This window comes from Rhea pennata, chromosome 6 (genome assembly GCF_028389875.1).
Source record: "Rhea pennata isolate bPtePen1 chromosome 6, bPtePen1.pri, whole genome shotgun sequence".
NCBI lineage: Eukaryota > Metazoa > Chordata > Aves > Rheiformes > Rheidae > Rhea > Rhea pennata.
The window spans coordinates 2,356,306-2,376,054 of NC_084668.1; the positions used below are offsets into that span (position 1 = coordinate 2,356,306).

Sequence of the window (19,749 nt, forward strand, 5' to 3'; positions counted from 1 at the left end):
CCAGTCTTCTTCCTTATCCTGAGACCAAGCTATAAAAGACAATGGTGCAACATCACTCACCATGCAAGAGGTGCTGGGGATGCGTAACCTCTAAGTTATGGCTGGGGTTAACTAGAACTGATGTTGCGCAAATAAACTCTAAAAAACATTTTGTTCAGCTTCAGTGTCACTAAACGCAGAGGCTCTAAGCTGAGGCGCTGGGCTGGCTGCCCATCTTAGAAGCAAGGTGACTGCTTCTACCTGAAAATGAACCTAACAAACAGAGCCGTTTCAGAGGGAGGGGGGAAAAAAGGAAAAAAAAAAGGAAAAAAAAAAAAATATCTACAACCATTTCAGGAGCTGATGTTTGAGTCCATATTAAAAAGAAATTTTGTGATAGGAAATCAGGCTGTTTAAGAGTACTGCTGGTTGTAGTGGCAGCTCTTTCTTTAAGTCAAAGCACAACTTGCCCCCTACCATCCACTTACATTTTTGATTCTGACCAGCAATTACGGCTGTCAGTGCCTGCTAACAGCATTGGTATCAATGTGCCTCTTCTTTCCCCCCTCCTCTGTTCTTAAAACTAACAGAAGACGTACCGGGCCATGTACGACTACATGGCGGCCGATGCCGATGAAGTTTCCTTCAAAGATGGCGACACAATCGTAAACGTTCAAGCAATCGATGAAGGCTGGATGTACGGGACCGTCCAGAGGACCGGCAAGACTGGCATGCTGCCGGCCAACTACGTAGAAGCTGTCTAAAGCAACCCCATCTTTCCATAAAGCCTATCGGCGTGGCATAAACACGCAGGCACCTCTCACAACGTGAGCTGGGGCGGGGGGGGGGGGCCCTTCTCAGCGAGCCGTACCATTTTCCATGTCGGTAACGCTTTATGAGCCATCCTCTCGGGAGGCGTGGGGGAGGGTGGAGAGAGAGAAAACAACAACAAAAACACCCTACTGCCGTACTACAGTAACTGCAGAGCAAAACACTCTTAAATTATCTTTCCAAAACGCTTCTGAAAACTGCCTGTAAAAACACTACCAGTCATCACTCATAAGAGAACTGTATTTTTACATAGCCTGGACTTGCATACAAAATGTTTCTGTACTGATAACCACCCTTTTGTTTACCAAGCTAGAAGTGCAATCCAGTTGATTAGCACAGAACTAGTCAGGTATTTAAGATTACTTAATATTACTTTATTGGTTTTTTCCCATGAAGAGAAATAGTAGTTCTCTGGACTACTCTAAAATGTTTGAATGTATGTATTTCTTTTCCATGTAAGCAATACTTAAGCTTAGTATCTCAAACCAAACAGTATTTATCTGGGGAAAAAAATACCACAGCAAAAGCCTCTCTGCCTGCTAAGCACTCATGCATGTGTTTTTCATCCAAGTGTTCTGGGGTCAAAAGCTGTTATTTCTTGTAAATTAGTGAGTAAATAAAGCTAATGTTTCTGCAGTATGTTGAATGTATTCCTACTGACTTTGTCCAGAAAGCTTTGAATTGAAAAAGGGAAAAAGCCACAAGAATTTATAGAGGATGCAAGAGCAACAGTCAAACTGAGGAGCTGTGAATAAACTTGTCAAATTATTTGTATGTGAAGACACAGTGGTTATTTGCATCACCTACTGAAGCATTTTGGTACTGGCCAGTATCAAGAGTAAGACAGAAATTGCTTTCTTATTTCCACGCTGTGTCCAGAGTACACTGAAGAAGAAAAAGCAAGTTACTAGTAGAAGTTGTTGCAACATTAACTTTGAAGGAGTCGCAGTGGGTTGGACCATACATGTCTAGACCAGCCCGAACAGGGCAGTGTCATGCTCTGAAGAGCGATTCACACTGGCAACGTCACTCAGCGGGATTTCCAGCCCTGGAGGATATTAGTTAAACAAAGATGTTGTACACCCTTCCCAGATGCGTTAGGCACATCCTTATTTGTGCAGGGCACTGAATAGAGCAGATGAATGAGCCCCTAAGGAGGCAGGGTTTGGAACCAAAAAATGCTTTCAGGAAAGCAGAGTAGCCTAAAAAACACCCTGGGACAGTTTACATTCTTGCTACAAAAAGCCTTTGTCCTGTTGTTTGAGAGATGCAAGAGCAGAACAGAGAAGATTTAGTTTTGCTGACAAGATACTACACTACCTTTTCTTGAGGACCTACTCCTACTTTAAGGATGCACTGGTGACTGTCCAAGGTCCCTTCCACCCTTGCAACTCCAGCACGATATTCAGAGGGTTGAACGGATTCTCCAGGCAGCACTTGGTAAGAGGCAGCTGAAATCTTAAGCTTAGATGGAGGAAAAAGAAAAAAAAAAGAAAAAAAAAAAAGAAATACTGACATTAACAAGTTAGGGAACTAGTTGCTCTTTTATTTGCATGTGTAAGTTCTAAAAACACCTGCAGCAATTCCTTTCAGTAAGTGTCCATTTTGATAGCTACAGTACAATATATACAAATCAGTTTTCCCAAATAAAACCCAAGAACTCTCTGAAGGTGACCAAGAAGCAGCAATGCATTCCATGCAATTGAAATTCAATATCATAAATTATTAACCAACATTTGCAATTGTGGTTCTGTACATATTATACAAAGAACTCATATCACATCCATTCGTTTTCCCCATAGGAAAAAGTCTTCTCCACAAAAGGAGAACACTGCTGCAAACAAAACTGTTACAACATGGGAAAGAGCCTGAGAGGTTTTGCAATATCTTGTGCCTGCAAGGGTCTACTCTATTACCAGTTTTAGTGTGACTCTTACAAAAACTGCATATAAAAATAGGTGCCATCCAGCCGTCAAATACCAGGTTCCTGGACAGCTGCCACTGTAAGGAATTAAATGTAGCTCAGCTCAATATAAAATACAGCCTAAAAGGGATGCATCATCTGTCAAAGTTTCAGCCACTTAAAATGGAAACAGAATGGAGAGCACATCAGTGGAGCTGAGACTGAGTAAGAGTTTGCAGCAGTAAGAACACTTAGGATTTGAAAAGAAAAAAAATAATTTAACTACTCTGTTGGTTTGGTTTCACAGTCTTTGCTATTGCACACTTTATCAAGTTTTCTTTCACTACCTGAAAGAAATATGCATAGCAATACGATACAAATACCTCTAATATGGAATAAGCAATCCCACAAAACAAAAAAAAAAAAAAAACACACATGATGTTTTGCTCATACAGTTAAAAAAAAAAGTCTTCTATAGTACAAATGCACAGTTTATGGAATAATTCACAAATATGAAAAGCAGGTTTTCAGAAAAATCATTGTAACAAAGTCCTCCTTGCTTCGAAATTATAAACAACTACTCGGAACTTTCATGGGGTGGTGATTTCCAACGAGACTGCAGGTTTTTCATGATACAGTTTGTCATGCCAACAAGCTTTTCCTGCATCTCGAAAAGCTGGCTTCCTGAATAGCTGTGCAGATCTTCAGAGGTTAGCTGAGCAGCAAGCGCGTCAATCTGGCTCAGGAGATCTGCTGCCGGTTGGCCGATTGCATTCAACACAACTGGCTCAATCAGATCTAAAAAGGAAAGCAAGTAGGACAGCATAAACAGGTCTATTTTGGTTTAAAGGGGAGCAGAATTAAGCTGGAAGATTACAAGTTTCTTCCATACAAAACAATGTATCCAAGCTGTCTGCACGCAGTATGAGGGAGCTTCTGACAAAGGCACCTCTCAACTAAAGGTTTCTCTTTTTCATACAAGTGACCCTCGTTATACTTAGGTATAGCATATAATCACGATCACTGACAAAAACGACATAATGGATCCCATTCAGATGCTGCCAGTAACACACATCCCAGGAAGTCCAACTTTTAAACTGGACAGCTCAAGAGAAGTTAATTCTGCATTCTTGGTTCTCCAGTTAACCAACACTTCAAAATATCTTGTAGGAAGAACAAATTCAGATCTCTCTTTAAATTTTCAGGTTAAACTCCAAAAAATGAACACTAGAATTCAGATAAAATCTAGGCACCCAAATCCCAAATGGGTATCCTGGGGGAAACACCTGAAGTGCCCCCTCCCCCTGAAGAGGGCATAACTTCATCTTAACCTACTCAAGACATCCCGTTTTGTTTCTGTGCGTGCCCAAAGCCAGCAGTTATAGTATTAAGCAGCTCAGGACACACAGCTGATTCTCATTCAGAAAATTAAGTACTCAGAGCCCTGCCTAGTATGTTCTTAGCATGCTTACAAAGCCTTATTTACCAAGGGAGCACTCCCCCCTCAGAACAGAGAGCAAGTTTTTAAAAGCTGTATGGCTTCAGTAAGTGATTAACAGAATTAAACACCTAGTTTGTTAACATTAGGTGTTAACCCAGTTTAAGAAAAAAATGTTCCTATTGGAACAAAGTGAAAGCAACAAAACAAGAGAAACATCCAAATCTTGAAGTATAACAGTTACCTGTTGCAAGTTTTTCTTCATCTACAGAAAAAGACTTATCCTCTATGTTGTTTACTGGCTTTTCTGTGTCCTCAAGGGCTGCTATTTCCTCAAATCCTCGAGATCTTACCTGAAGATTTATTTGGGAGAGAGCAACAGAGACATTTTTAGGGGGGAGAGGGGAAATCTCCCCAAACCACACTGAAATTGCATGGTGGGACACATTTTAAACTCATGCAGTGATTATGTCCTGTTAATAATGTTGTAATTAAGTGATCTGTACTTTGAATGTCAGTATTACTTTCATAGATGGAGATTATTGTTTAAAAAGCTTTTTCTAGTAGAAAAAAACATTATTCCTCATGACAGATAGAGCAGTTCACTAGGCTGCCACATTGTCTTTTCGAGTACTAACACTGAACTTTACCTGTTGCTCGTGATATCCTTTGAGAGCTTTTTTAACATTGGAAACTTTAGGAGAACGGATAGGAAGAGTTTTGATTTCCGATGCCGTTAAAGTACTCAGATCACCCACTGTCTTAATATTCTTTGCTCGAATGAGCTGCCCCAAACCTCGTGCACTGCAGCAGGGGAAAACAAAGCAAAAATAAAAGTTATCCTGTTTATTGTGCTAAAATCCATGTCCCTTCTTTCTCCCTGGGAGGAGGAGACAGGAAGAAATCTTACATGAATGCCTGTTAACATACATGTAAATGAAGGAAACACACAATGGAAATGACATTCTTCTATTTGCAGTTTATACCTTTTTGCAATTCAATCTACATCCAAAGAATGATATTCTAAAACTCAAGTATCATTGACAAGAAAAAGTTGAATACATTAAAAAGTCAGCAGCTCCCACTGTAAGCCTATGAAATTTGTCTCAACACGTATTATCAGAATTCTAACTTCTCTATCAGAAACCAGCTAACTGAGCTTGTTGGGAGTACTGTGAAAAAGTGGGATACTCGAGGGGAAAAAAAAAGATGTGTTTCAAGTTTACAAAAGATCAGATACGTGTTCACGCTTAGTGGGGCGTGAACTAAGCACAACCCTTGTATAACCTCTGGTAAATTCGAAATAGCTGTTTTCTGAGCATCCCACTTCTTCTGCAGTGCTCCCAACAGCAACTGGCAAGATGGTACCTTTAGCAATCAGCAGAAATACACAGAAATCTCCAACTGCTATCGCCACAGGTCATTAAGATCAGTCTGCTCCCTCCTGTCTGCTGGGAGCAGCTCCCTGTGTTCCTAGCAGCAAGCTTTTCACAGCTTCACAAAAAGAAGTTATCTAGTAATTTCACAAGGGTTAAGTGCTTCCCTGCCCTCTCCCCTGACTTTAAAGACGTTACAATATGTGATTACTTGTGGAATCAGAAAAAAAAATGCTTTTGTAGCTTCAATAAGAGAATTTAATTTCTATTAAAATACTTACCATATATTTGATGTAATCTGAGGTAAAATTATATCAACTGGTGCTTTACAGCCAACTAAAGCAGGATACACACATTCTGTTGGGCAAGGCAGTGATTCTTTGGCCATTTCAGTGATCTTGAATAATACAGAAAAATTATTAAATCAACTATCACACAACTGAATACAAGAAAAATAGAAGACATACATGAACCAAAGCACTTCTTACTAAACACTTCTTTGAGCTCTTAAATTTAGGGTTACGAGATCCTGGGGACAGAAATCCTTTGGTTGGAGTGGTAATATGCTGGATAGAAAAAGAGGAAAAAAATCTCTCAGGATCGTAGGAATTCAATCAATTTTAAGATTCTAGCTACCCTAATCTCAAAATATTTTTGTTTTCAGAAAACTAGCATTGCACTCAACAGAACGAACCAGATTACAACTGTGTTTCTTATTCTCTAGTCTCTGCTCTTTTAGTTGCTTGCAAGTTATTACGAACAGACACTGCAGTGCATACAGCATCATAGCTATTATAAATGAGAAACCAAGCAGTTACAACCTACAGAATACATTTAAAATATAGTTTACCTTAGCCTGAACATTAGATAAGATTTTAAGACTTCGTGAAGATGGTGAGCTATTTGAAGAGTGAGATCTAATGACAGGACTTCTCCTATCTATGTCGTCTGCCAGTCCTTCTTGATAAATTGGATTTGCAAAAGAGACTCGACGAATCTGTTTTTAGAGAGAAGTAATTTTTATGGTTAAGCTATAGTATGAACTCAAATCATCATCTTCTGGTGAAATGAATCCAAAGAGAAAAAAACTCAGTTTGAAATGGATACAGTCAAAGTTCTTGAATGCCACTGATTATGTTTCATCCAAGGATAGAAACTATGGCCTTGTTACTGCTAAAGGAAACATTAAATACACTTTGTAAAAAGCATCTCCAATGCAGTGGTAAGATCGTAACTGTGCTGTGCTTTTGCAGTAGCTTTTGTTTCCACCTGATCCAGGAAGGCTGGTCAGACTGGTGCTTTTTGTCAAAAAAAAGTCTGATTTCTCCCCCACCCTGTCAGTAATATGAGTCTGTCAGTGCTCATACAGTAGAAAAAATCTGCAGGTCTTCATCTTTAGCATGAGATCATTTACAATGAAAGAAAACAGACAGGCACACATGACACTGCAAACAGATCACATACGCCAGTTACTGCACATTTACATTGCATTTACTGCACAGTTACATTACAATACCTTATTAGCAGGTGACAAGGAATCATCATCTTGATTTCTTTTTACACCTCTCTTCAAAATACTAGTGGATGGAGAAGCTGAAGGAGACCACATACAGCGTGTCTGCATACCATTAGGGCTTTCATTAACTAAAACTAAAGAATCGTGATCTTTTGGCTTTTGAGGCGAGTTTGCACTGTTATTTTCTTCTGTACCTTCTTTATCTAAGGCTACATTTTCAGGCACTAGAATTTCAGTTTCCATCAATTCTTCTTTCATCTCCCTATCTTGAAAATTGTAAGTTTCTCCTAGATTAATTTCATCTTTATCATCCTGATTAACTTCTAGCTCATTCACCTCTCTTTGCTCAGGTTGGCTAACAACAGTCAGCACCTCAGGTATCTCCTCCAGTTGTCCATTTTGACTTGTTTCTTCCTTTTCTGTAGCTGCTGGTTGTTCACTGTAGTTCTCTGCAGGCAGACAGCTGTCGCCAGGCTCCTGCAGTGAGGCACACTCAGGTAGATGCTGTTCAGTTCTGTCATTCTGATCAACAGGCTCTTTTGCTTCCACCACAGAGTCACTTGTTTCACCTACGGTGCATGCTGCGTTCTCTAGATCTTCCTCCACTACAACAGGATTTCTCTGCAAACTGTCTTTGGATTCTCTCTCTGAGAGAAGGGCACCAGATTCCTTGGAAAGAGGCAGTGGGGTGCTCATAGCACATGGTGCTATGGACAAACTCTCTTCAAAATTAGAATCAGACATCTCTGATGTATTTGCTGCTGCCTGGGATGGGGTTGTTTGGAGCTCATTCAGTTCATGATTATTCTCATTTTTTGTTTCGGTGAATGACTTCAACTGCTGCTTTGTCTTTCCACCACAGCAATCACAGCTCCTTAGTCTTCTCATCCTTTTGCTTCTCTTGTGCCGACACTCAAGTATTTGTGAAGAGGAAAGAACATTACCTGAAGCATTTGCTCCTGCTGCAGATTCAGACAGAACACTTGAGCTAGCATCTTCTATGTTTTTTCGCTTCTCAACAGATTTACCTTCCTCTTCTGCTTTCAAAATTTGCTCAGATAGGCATGGGTTGATGGAAGATTCAGTCAGATTGGTTTTGTTTTGTTCCACATCTGGGTTCTGCGCACCAGGTGAAGCCTCTGAGTTGGCAGGTCCCACGGCTTCACTAACGTCTGTATGAATTACTTGGTTTTTCAGTTCGCAAGGTTCAGATGCCAGTACAGTATCTGCGCTGACTTCGCAGCTTAGTTCACCTTTATTTATTTCCAATAGATTCTTAGTTTCCGTTTCTTGAGATGATACCTCATGGCTATCGCTTTCTGGTAGCTGTTCTTTTAATTTAACCTCAAGAGAATCATTTTTATTTTTCATTTTTACAGATTTTTTCTTCCTTGTGTTTTCTTCCTTGGTCTCAGAGCTATCAGACTCCGAGTTTTCTATGCTGGAGAGCAATCCTTGTGAAGCTCTTCTTGTGTGATACCGTGGGCGTTCATTTACTTTCTTCTGACCTACTGTATCTGAACTACAGTCTTGACCTTCTGTATCAGCCTTTAAGCTATCTTCTGGCCTCCTAGCACTTTTGTTCCCTACCTCATCAAGACCCCTTGAAGCATGAGACTCCTGCGAACCAAAGTCTTCTGCAGCAGTTCTCTCAGGTAGATTGTTTTCTGTTTTATTATCGTTTTCTGTAGTTTTCCCAGAAACTGCTTTCTGCTTTTGGGCTGCATCATCTTTAATCTGTGGCACCTTCTTTTGTGCAGATTTTTCATCTTCTTTACGCTTCTCTTTCTTTTGGTTGCTGTTTTCCTTATCTTGACTACCTGTTGTATTTTCTGTAGGTTCTGACCGTCGTCTTGAAGAACGTCTGAGTGTTTTCGGATTAGGAGACACAGGATGCGGAACCTGATTATCATCACTTGTTACATGGTCAGATGACACAGTGGTCTCGGGGGGTTTATTTTCTTTAGAGTCTGTATCTAGTGCCCTGTTCTTTTCTATTTCAGCTATTGTATCTTCAACTCTCTTAATTTCTGCCTCTGTAGAACGGAGAGCTTGAGACTGAGCCAACAGAACACGTTCTGTCTCTTCCACTGTTTCAGAAATACTTTCCATATTGCTGGAAACAAGAGACTCTTGTGTACTTTTCTCTTTGTCTGGCCTAGTTACCAATTTGGGCTGCTTATTTCCTTGTTGCTCAATTTTACTCTGCCTGCGAGTTAGCCTTCGTATTGCAGTAACTATTTCTTCAGATTCAGGTTTTGAAGAATTTTTATTCTCATCACCTGATTTTTCTACTTTAGCACCAGTCTTGGGTATATTTGTATTTTCTTGTTTATCTGGCATAGAAGCATTTTCAGATACTTCCGATAAACTGTTTAACACTGACACACTAAAGGGTCTGTTCTCTGAACTATCAAATTTTTCTAATGTAATGAAAGATTGCCGTCGGCTTGCAGGCTGTGGTGTTCCAGAAATCACGTCACTTGAACTACTACTGATGTTTGAAGTATTTTCGCTTCCTACTAAGGGCTCCTTTAAAGCTGTTTCTATATTACTTTTTTCTAATTCCTCTCCAAGTGATGGCTCCTTCAGAGTCATGTCAACTGTATTCTTTTTTGACTCTAGCTTAACTTCAAAAAGTGAGCGCTCCTCTCTCTGAGTGAGGGATTTATTTTCCACACAGACAGCATTCTCAAGAGGATTATCCGATTTGCAGTCCTCCATGATTTCATCTCGTTTGTTAATGTAGTCTTCACTTTTTGCTTTTTCTTCCTACCCAAAAGCAAGAACAGCAGAGTACTGTAATTTTGCTATGCATACAATATAAAAATCATTCCTAGTAGAATGGTAACAAAAAACCCGAGGATTTTCAAGCCACCCTTCCTCCAAATTATCCTAGGATCTGTCCTCTAGTTGTTACAGAAGGCAGAACACAGATTTGTTTTTTAAATCCATTTAAACCCCAAACATGAAGAATTGCAAAAACATTTTATTAGTGTTAGTATACGAAAAAGTTGATGTATCTTTATCCACTTTTTTGGCACTACAGTTGAAGAAGTCAGCTATCAGTGCATTGTCTACACATGTTGTTTATATCAACATTATTCAGACATGAAAAAATAAAGGAAGAGAAACAAAATATTCTCAAAACTGCAGGGCAATACTGCTTATTGCTGAACTCGCACAAAAGTGTCTTACAGGTTACTCAAGAAGAAGGAAAAAAGATTCTCGTGAGCCACTACATTTGGAGGTTTTTGCTTGAAGACCTATCAATCCAGTTTAAAAAACACATTTATCCTACCCAGTAATCAAGGAGTTCTACTACCTGTTATCAGAACTGCCGATATGAAGAAAATATCACTAGTACAGTCACGATTCTGGTATCTTAATCACCATTAGATAATAAGAAATTACCTGAGGTTTCTTTTCAGTATCTTCCTTTGTATTTTTTATTAAAGACAACTTTTCCCTAAAATAAAAGTTAATTAAGTTAGAAGCATTGCAAAAAAAGGGGGGGGGGGGACACTTTCAATGTATACACTGGCCATCTTTACTTACAAAGACTCTTCCTGGCTCTGAGTATACTGAGAAAATAAGGTAGTGTCTTGTGAAGTATCCAAATTGTTGTACATTGCAGGAATATCAGTTCTGGGAGGAAAAAAGAAAAAAGTTTGTAATTTTTGTTTTAGCCAACTTAGTACAAAAGATATTGCAGAATTATTTGCTCACATAAAAGGGGGTAACTCTAGAACTTGTTTAATTACAAGGGAGCCTTCAGAAATATTCTGATCTCTGATGTGCTGCCAACAAATCTAGGACTTCTCTTCAAATTTAGATTCTTTCCTTCAGACCAGGTAGAGAAAAATCCTTTTATTTCAATAATTTCAGAAAAGTGACAGTTTCTATTTAATATTGCAAACAAGATTAATGAAATGAAAATGCAAAAGAGCCTGAATTATCAAACTAAAGCCAAAATCACATACTGGAGGTAATCAAAGAAAGAAATGTAGATCGGGGTTTACTTGGTTTTGGTACAGTGAAGTAGGGAACTTTGTTAGCTTTAAGCTTGTATGGAAGAGTGAGACATTATTACTTACAGTTTGAGATACAGGAATTAAAATTATATCCATTTGATATACTCATAATAAAAGGGCATTTCACAGTAAGTTTAATTGAACGAATTACAGACCTCTTTGACCTAAGCACTTCTTTCTGATGTTCTGTCAATATTCTTGCTTTTGTTTCTGGAGGAATAAAAACAAAATCAGCAGATTTCTCTTCTTCCAAAACTATCTCATTTTTAGTCTTCAAAGATGAAAATTCTAGTTTCAGCTGTGGAATGTAAAAAGGCTAGATTAGAAAGGAGATAGATTCAGATGCAGGTAAAGGTGCTTCCACAGTTCAGGTACATCCATCCTAAATGCAACATTTCTCCAATAACTGTGGTTCTTTCAGCATTAGTCAGCAGAAATCCCTCTGCAGGTGCCAATTTACTGCATGACTATTTTTTCCCCAACACCACCACCTATGAGAGAGGTTCTGCAACCTCTCCTCTGTGCTCTTATCTAAACATAAAATATAAGCTTCTGCACTTCCTTTAGTTTCTTAAAATTTAAAGCCCTTAACAGGTGAGATCACTTTGATACTCAGGATGACTCATATTTAGTGTTGTTTAATTAATCAATGATTCCTTAAGTACATGGTAAGAGGGATCCCATTTAAAAAAGAAAAAACACAAAATTGCCATCACCAAAGGATGACAAGAACAAATACCACTGCATCACCCCAGTGGAACAGCTGAAGTATCACCATCCTTTATTTCTTGTCTCCAGCACACCTGGAGGACAGAAAAATGCTAATATTCCTCAACAGATCTCTCAAGTTTCCTGTTGTTGGGCAGATTTATCTGTTTCCAGATTTAGGAGGGAATGCAGGAGCTCTGATTGTTTAAGGACCATGATCACTGCTGCTTTATCTATCTGCCAGAAGGTATTTTGTTGCTGAATACACAGGCAAGCAGAAGGATCAGTTACACCACAATGATGCAGTGTATGGCTGCAAGGTTGCTTGAAGAAATTGTCTCCTCTGCATCAGCATCATGCAAAGGTGAATTGCAGTGAGCAGTGACACCAGGACCTCACTGAGAAAGTAACATGCCTGCTTAACCTCCAGGAGGAAAATGCTCAGTATTAGCTCAATGGTGATGTACTGACTTTCAAAAAAACCCAACACAGAGGAAGGAGAAGTATTGCCAAGACAGCCAAGGGCACTTCAAGGTAAACTCATGTTGACGGTCACAAGGCCAATCACAACTGACTTCTCTTTAGAGCATCATATATCTTCAGGGGAATATGGAAAGGATGATCCTTCTAGTATCTGCTCAGGACTTGATGACTTTGATTGCTTAAACAGAAGTACAAACTGTCAACAGCAAGGAACCAAGTGCATGCTTGTTGGAGGAGGTACTTCTCCCCCAAAAGAAATGACAGCAGCTATGCCTCTAAGACCATGTCAGAACTCAAGCCAGCTAACCACCTCATTTTTCAGCGTAAGGTTTAAGGACACCCAAAACAAAAGAGGTATAACAAACAGAACAAAGAATCATTTCACCACACGGAGTAACCCCTCCCCCCCAAAAAAACCCTAAACAACAACAAAAAAACCCAAACAAAAAACCCTTGCATTCCAGACCCAAGGAAAGAACAATTTTGTGCTTGGCAGATTCCATCTTACATCTTTTGTTATCTTATGGATAACAGAAGAAATACTCTGCCCTTCATTCTCTAGCACCGGAGTTACACAGATTGACAGTGTTACTCAAAAATTAAACTCTGGGCATATGGCATAGGTTTACCAAAACTGAAGAACCACCCCAGCACTAGAGTTTGTCATAATCTGCAGCCACAAGCATGAATTGTATGCCTGATTGCCACTCTTCCTGTTCATTAAGCAGCCTTCCATAATCCCTCCTTCAGCCTCAGTAGTGTTTAAAGCTATTACAGAATTTGAACAGAATTTATGTGAACATGCTATACAGCTTAAATTTGAAAGAAGAGACTGAAATACTTGATTCCATATATTAAACAATATAACTGAAATCATGTATTACACAATTCAATAAATTCAACTTAAAAATTCACAACAGTATTAAATATTGTACTGCAGAAAAATGGATCTGATTTGTTACATTTATTCATAAACACCTTACCTTTGCAGATGTTACTTGAACATTATTAGTCTTGTCTTTTACTTCACTTTTTGCTTCACTTGTCTGGGCCAACAAAGAATCTCGTTTTCGACCTGACTTTACTTCCATTCCACTTATCTTTGCATCCCACTGTGAATTTTCCATCTATTTAAATAAAAATACACTGAATGCATTGCTATTAAGAAACTGAATTCAAGTTTCATAAATCCATCCCATTATGGGATGAATCCATCCTGTTTCTCTAAATTATGTAGAGGACAACTTAAAAATTATTCTGAACAAGCTGGTAGCAACCAAAATTTAAAAATGTAAAAACTAAGTCATCTCAGTCTCCTTCCTGTCAGCTTAGTCTCCCCACTTCAAACATGAAGCAAGTGCAAGTCAATCATGGGCAGAGGAAGAAAGGAAAAAAAACAAACAAACAAAAAACGAAACAATAAAACCCATCTTGCCCTAGGAAACCTTCTGAACAATTCTCCCAGTTATACACAATGAAGAAGCTGTTGCAGTCAACAAAATATTTACCGCATCAGAAAATGGGCCACTGTATTCTTCTACTATCTCAATGCTTTCGAATCCAGGCAGTAGGAGTGGAATTTTCTGTTTAGCTTGACTTAACACAGCTCTGCTTAACACAAAATTTAGACTTATTGAATGGGGGGAGCAGGGGGAAAGCATGCAACAAGACCAGCAGACACACCAGCCCTCATAACAGGCAAAATGTATATGGTAAACAGAACAATGCCAATTCACTCATCCGTAACTTAAGATTTCTCTTTCTTGTGTGACAATCCATGGCTTTTACAGTTAAGTAACCTTACACATAGATTTCTAGACCTATTTTAATACTTCTCCAACATCCTAAGCATTCAAAAATAAAATGGTGTATTTAAGTCACCACACAGTTAATTTCAAAGATGAAAATACTTTCAAAATTTAAACATACTACCAGTACTTTTCTCCCACATACACATACCTAAGGCCAGTTCTTATGGTAAGAAAGAGGATCTGCTCAAAAACCGCACTGACTATATATACTGTTGCACACTCCAAGCCACACACAACATACAAAAATATATCTTACTTCAATTCTTCAGGATAGGTTAATGATGTAGTCTTAGCAAACGTTGCATTCCAGAAGTGGGCACACTGGTTGCGTATCTGTTTGCTCTTATGCTGAAATACGACACACAGCAGTGGAGAAAGCTGCTCTAACAGTTCACTATCGTAAGAACCAGTGCAGTGAGACTGTAAACACAGGATAATCTCGGCCAGTAATTTTTCAAGCTGAGGGAGGGAAGAAGCATTATTTTTAGTCTTTCATTAAAATGTTGCACATATTTATTACTTAAAAAAGGCTTCCTAAAAACAGAGTTGTTATCCTATAGGACATTGTGGCTTGAGTAAACAAGTCTGAACACTATGCCACAGAAAGTCTCACCCTAAATAGATCACATATAACTGTGTTTAATATCTAAGCTAATGGCTTCTCACATTAGCTATCTTTTCAGTAAAACATAAATAGTTTAAAAATTAAATCTCTACCTTTCCTACTATTTTGTTTAGAACAAGATGAATGGCAAAAAAAACCCTCTGGAATGTCATAGTCCCTTCTCCCTTCCCTCCCTCCAGTTACTTCTCTAATAAACTTACCTTGTTGTTAAGATTACTGTACACTCTAGGTACATCAGCAAGCCTGTCAAAACAAACAGAAATTATAAAGTACTTTGCTGTCTCATTTAACCCAAACATAAGAATTAAACACACACTCTAACATTGCACACCATACACAATTTGATGAATACACAATGTGGGTACGCTCTCTTCACTGGACAGTTATAAACTTCTTGACTTAAAGCCTTTCAAGTGAGCCTGCCCTTCAACACCAAAAATAACCCACATACTTTAAACATTTTCTTAAGCAATTTAATGGCAAAAAAATGATAACTAATTCAACTTTGTAATAAAATGTTTTCTGACAAAGCAACTTCTACCTGCCTTGTATTGCTCTTCTCTCTTTTCAAACATGTTTCCCAGGCCCCACAAACACCTGCATAAAAAGCTGAAGCAGTATCTAAACTAATCTCATGCAAATATATCCCTACATACACAATGCAGGAAAACACAAGAAATCAATGCTTTGTAATTGCTTTTAGGCCAATGACCTCCAGTCTGAAGACAGGTTCCTAGACTTGTGTTTGCTTGCAAATTTCCTCCCTTAAAAGACATCCATCCAACATGAACATCTCCCTTTTAACAAATAGTTCTGAGACAGACCATGCTCAGAGGTAAAGTGGGAGGTGGAAAAAGGTGTAGTTCAACTCAGTCTTGACAGAAGAATTTATTCAAGCTCTAAAATTTTTACAGCTGTACTAAGTGATTTTCAGACCATATTTACCTATGGGCACCTTGTTTTGGATAAGCATTGTTTCTATGGCCACTTCTAAAGAAACAGAACATCATGACTGAAATTTTCATTTTGCACATAATGAAGTGGAAATATTATTGCCTCTTTGGAGTGAATAATATTTTGGAACATCAAGCTTTCAGAAGTTATACAGGTTTCCTTTCGCAAAGGAATTAAGTTTGGTTTCACTTCTAAAGAAAAGCCTTATGATACAAAATACTACTTGCATGCGCATTTTAGGAATCCCACTGAACCTTGGCTGCACTGCAGACTAGCAAGTAACGCACTGGAGAGCACTGAGGACCGCTGTGCACATCAGCCAGAGCACCCAACTCCTTTAAATTGAGCAGCATGAGCCTAACGCAGTGCTGCACCAGCCAGGCCGCACCAGCTCGGTACCACTGCGCACTCAGCTCCTGCACCCCAGTTTATACACAAACATTACAGAAACCAGCTGGCTCTCGGTGACTAGCCCCAACAGGTATGTTCTACTTTCAGTACCTTGGTGTGCTACAAAAATGGTACTTACTAACTAGGTTGAGTCCAGCAAAATACTCTGTGCTCTAAAAGAAATCTAGCAGGAGCTGAAAATTCTTAGTATCCCAGGATTGATGGTTTGAAAACCCCGAACTATATTTAAATATGATGCTTGCTACAGACTACACAAAATTACACCAATAAGCAGCAAGACAATTAATCCAGTTTTCCAATCACTCCTAAAATACTCACTTCGCTTTTTCATAAAATATTGCCAGAGGTTTTGAAAAAATTGCAAACATAGTCCCAATCACTGAAGGCAATGAAACGTGGCTGATGATATTGTGAAGAATAGCAATAATTGAAGGACCAACAGAGACCAGTGTTTCTGAACAGATTTCTTTGGAACTGAACACATGGAAAGAGTTTATTAACATCACCAGGAGTTTGAATAGAGATGCAAGCTTTCCAAGGGGTTCCTTTTTCTTCTTAGACCAATCCGTAGGCGTCTGTGGAGCTAAAGAAAAAAATTTTTTAGAAGTTTATTTTTTCACCCTTTCTTCATGCTTTAAGATTCCTATCTAGCCTACACATATTACAACAAAATATATTAGAACTTTTTTCTACGTGAGAAACAGAACTTTGATTCCTAAACTGTATCTGTATAAAAATAGTTTAACACACAGACCTAACAGATGACTTGCATCTTTAATGCATTACTTTATGATAACATTATAGATACAATTTCAGTTCTTTTTCTTTATACTTATAGTTGGTCATACAAATGACTATGCTTTTAAGTATCCTTACTTGCACAAAGATGGCAACCACAGTATAGATACTAGCCAATATGCGTAAGTTTTAGTACAGGAATAGGGGGGGGAAGTTTTAGTCAAAGGGAAAAGGTTCCATCATGTTTTTCCTTAAGGCTTTCAATTAAATCATAGTCCAACACAGTGACTTGCTACCCTAACATTCAAATGGGTAAAGTTATTTTAAAACCACCCTTCAGTTTTATACTGAGTTACAGTTACTTTGCAAATCCTTTCTTCAGTAATTGTAAATGGGAAACAGCAACAGCACAAAGCATCTTTTACATACAATGTCCTTTTGTATCCATGTATTACCATGGATTTCAACGCAAAGTTGGAAACCACTCTGCAAACTTATTAATCCTATTCTTGATTAATGTTAAGCAAAGCAGCTTCACAAGCAGTAGCCTTTCAATTGTAATATTAACATTCATTTTAAGCAGGTATTTATTATATAGACAGACTATGGTTTAATGATCAAGCATTACTACTTCAGAGCATGTTTAAATAGAACAAAAGTAGATTTCATACACAAAAAATGAAATTATTGCTGAAACATCAAACACATCTTCAAACTGAATCAGAGCTATATTCCCAAGCAAACTGAAAAAGAATGCAGCCTCAATGTTTACAGGAATTTCACACATGCTGTATTTTGTCAAACTGAAGTTTAGTAATAAGTTTAGTAAGTCTTTGTCAAACTAGTCAAGTTCAATAACTACTAAACTTCTCAACAATTTAAAAGATACCTAGATACACTGGATGATATTTTGAGTTCATTTTTGCAACTTTTATTTAAGTCTCTTCAGTGCTTAGATAATATGTATACTATATGGACTGCCAATATTTTACAGTCATCACTTTTGACTACTGTAATTCCAGCTTTCAACCAGCCCAGGAAGGAAAAAAAAAAAAGACAAAGAAAATTGCAATATTCAAATGTTTTCTTACATCTACTTTTTGGTTGATATTTAATACAATACGGTGCAAAGTTGATGCAGTCCACCATAACTGATATAATATGGATGAGACCATCCACCACTGAAAGGATCTGAATAAGAAACAGAAGTCATCAGCAAATCTTTAAAAAAAAGTTATAGTGACAAAAAACACAAAGCCATTCAAGACAGCAATGCAAAAACTTCAAATTTGGAAGCAACGAAACAGATGAAATTTCACTGCATGATCAGGTAAGACTAAGAAAAGAAAATATTATGATTTAAAATAAGCACATTTACATAAGATTAAATATTTAGTCTTCCCTCTACACAAGTGAGATGCACACACATATAATTCTAAAGAGAAAAAACAGTAACAGGCAGTTGTAAGAAGATATTAGAAGATGCATAAAAAAAACATAAAGGTTCAAGGCACTAGCTGTCTAGCAGAACACGTCATCAAATTTCAGTGTGTGCTTAGTTTCAGTTACTATACAAAACCTGATTTTTAGAAAAGTCACAATGGTGTTGACAGCAAGATTTTCATTAACAACACTACATTCAAAAAGCACAGTCAGTTTCTAGTACAGATGAAAAGACTCATGTCAAGCATTTTCTTTTTCTCCAAATTGAATATTTTCATATTCTGCTTTTTTAGTCATTTCTTGTTTGTTCTTTTCACAGTATCCTCTCTTCACCCCCTTCTCTCCCCCAAGATATTCAACTCTGGAACATAATCTTAGATGCTTCAAAGGTAACACTCCCTGACACCTACAGACACTCTTATTTTTGCCATCTGATTTGGTCTTGCAAACCCAGGAATAGAGCAAACTATGTTCTCTGAATGCTATGATGCTACTCTATTCTCTTTCCTAATGAAAACATCCAGGGTTTTTTTTGGTATTGGTTAATTTGACTTTAAGTTATTTCTATATATTAATTTCAACTGGTCAAATTACATTTATCATGATAATGACATTCACTAAGTCAGTATTATTTAAATATTTAGAAGCCAAACGCAAAACCTGCTTAACTTGTTTTAATAATAAAGCATTATAATTACTTTTATCTCTTTCAATCCATTTTTGGATCAACTCAATAACTCTCACTAATAAAAAGAATTTTCATACTGCTTTAAGTCCTCCCCACTGCCAACTTCTAAGTTACAGAAAACGCTACATTAAAACTTTCTATATGTTCTTGCATATGTACATAGTTTAAAATACGTCTGCTAAAATATTCATATAGTTCAATATCACTGGTTTATACTCACTACTGGAGTTTCACCTTCTAGCCCAGACATTATTTTTGCACAAAGTTCTTCACAGCATAGGTTTTCTTCTGCTGTTGCAACTAAAGCAGCACAGCGAGCAAATGCTCTATACAGGTCTGACCAAGTGCGAAACAAGGTTTTCATAGTTGGCTTTAAAATAGAAAGAAACAGTTATAAGTATAAACGTCTGTGCATAGAAATAAAAATTTTTAAGTTTTCTTCTGTAAAACCTATTCCAGCCTTCAAACAGTAGTCTTAAATATTTTTATATATATTATACACACACAGAGGTAAATGAAACTCTACTCCAATAGCACTTATGAAGTACTATCTAATCTATTTAATTTTCATAAAACCCACAGTTTCTAATCACCATTAGGAATTAACCGTTACCTGTGGAAATTCCTGAACTGGAAAGATATGGAATACAGGTAGCAACAATGCACTATAAACAGCATTAAAGTTGTGTTCCAGCGCATCACCCTGATTTACTTCATTAGTCTGCAATGACAAATTTTTTGTGGATTAGAAACCTGCAAAATTTATATAAGATTGTTCTAAAAGCATTTATTTTGTACAAAAAATTTGCAC

General features: G+C 37.7%; 2 protein-coding genes across 2 annotated transcripts in view; one reads left to right on the top strand and one right to left on the bottom strand.

The window, feature by feature from the left end:
• NEB (nebulin) overlaps positions 1–1,449 on the top strand; it is a 135,896-nt gene extending 134,447 nt beyond the window's left edge. The window contains exon 163 of the mRNA XM_062578819.1: positions 570–1,449. Coding sequence (XP_062434803.1) covers positions 570–743 — 174 coding nt within the window. The 3' untranslated portion in view covers positions 744–1,449. The remainder of the gene's footprint in view (positions 1–569) is intronic.
• Positions 1,450–2,335: 886 nt separating this feature from the next.
• RIF1 (replication timing regulatory factor 1) overlaps positions 2,336–19,749 on the bottom strand; it is a 35,736-nt gene continuing 18,322 nt past the window's right edge. Inside the window, exons 18-35 of the mRNA XM_062578632.1 lie at positions 19,552–19,659; positions 19,159–19,308; positions 17,899–17,998; positions 16,388–16,652; positions 14,905–14,947; positions 14,336–14,538; positions 13,777–13,876; positions 13,252–13,395; positions 11,233–11,375; positions 10,602–10,691; positions 10,458–10,512; positions 7,044–9,815; positions 6,378–6,524; positions 6,016–6,093; positions 5,809–5,924; positions 4,802–4,955; positions 4,396–4,504; positions 2,336–3,511 (exon numbers count right to left, since the gene is read on the bottom strand). Of these exons, the coding sequence (XP_062434616.1) occupies positions 3,291–3,511; positions 4,396–4,504; positions 4,802–4,955; positions 5,809–5,924; positions 6,016–6,093; positions 6,378–6,524; positions 7,044–9,815; positions 10,458–10,512; positions 10,602–10,691; positions 11,233–11,375; positions 13,252–13,395; positions 13,777–13,876; positions 14,336–14,538; positions 14,905–14,947; positions 16,388–16,652; positions 17,899–17,998; positions 19,159–19,308; positions 19,552–19,659 (4,998 nt within the window). The 3' untranslated portion in view covers positions 2,336–3,290. The remainder of the gene's footprint in view (positions 3,512–4,395; positions 4,505–4,801; positions 4,956–5,808; positions 5,925–6,015; positions 6,094–6,377; positions 6,525–7,043; positions 9,816–10,457; positions 10,513–10,601; positions 10,692–11,232; positions 11,376–13,251; positions 13,396–13,776; positions 13,877–14,335; positions 14,539–14,904; positions 14,948–16,387; positions 16,653–17,898; positions 17,999–19,158; positions 19,309–19,551; positions 19,660–19,749) is intronic.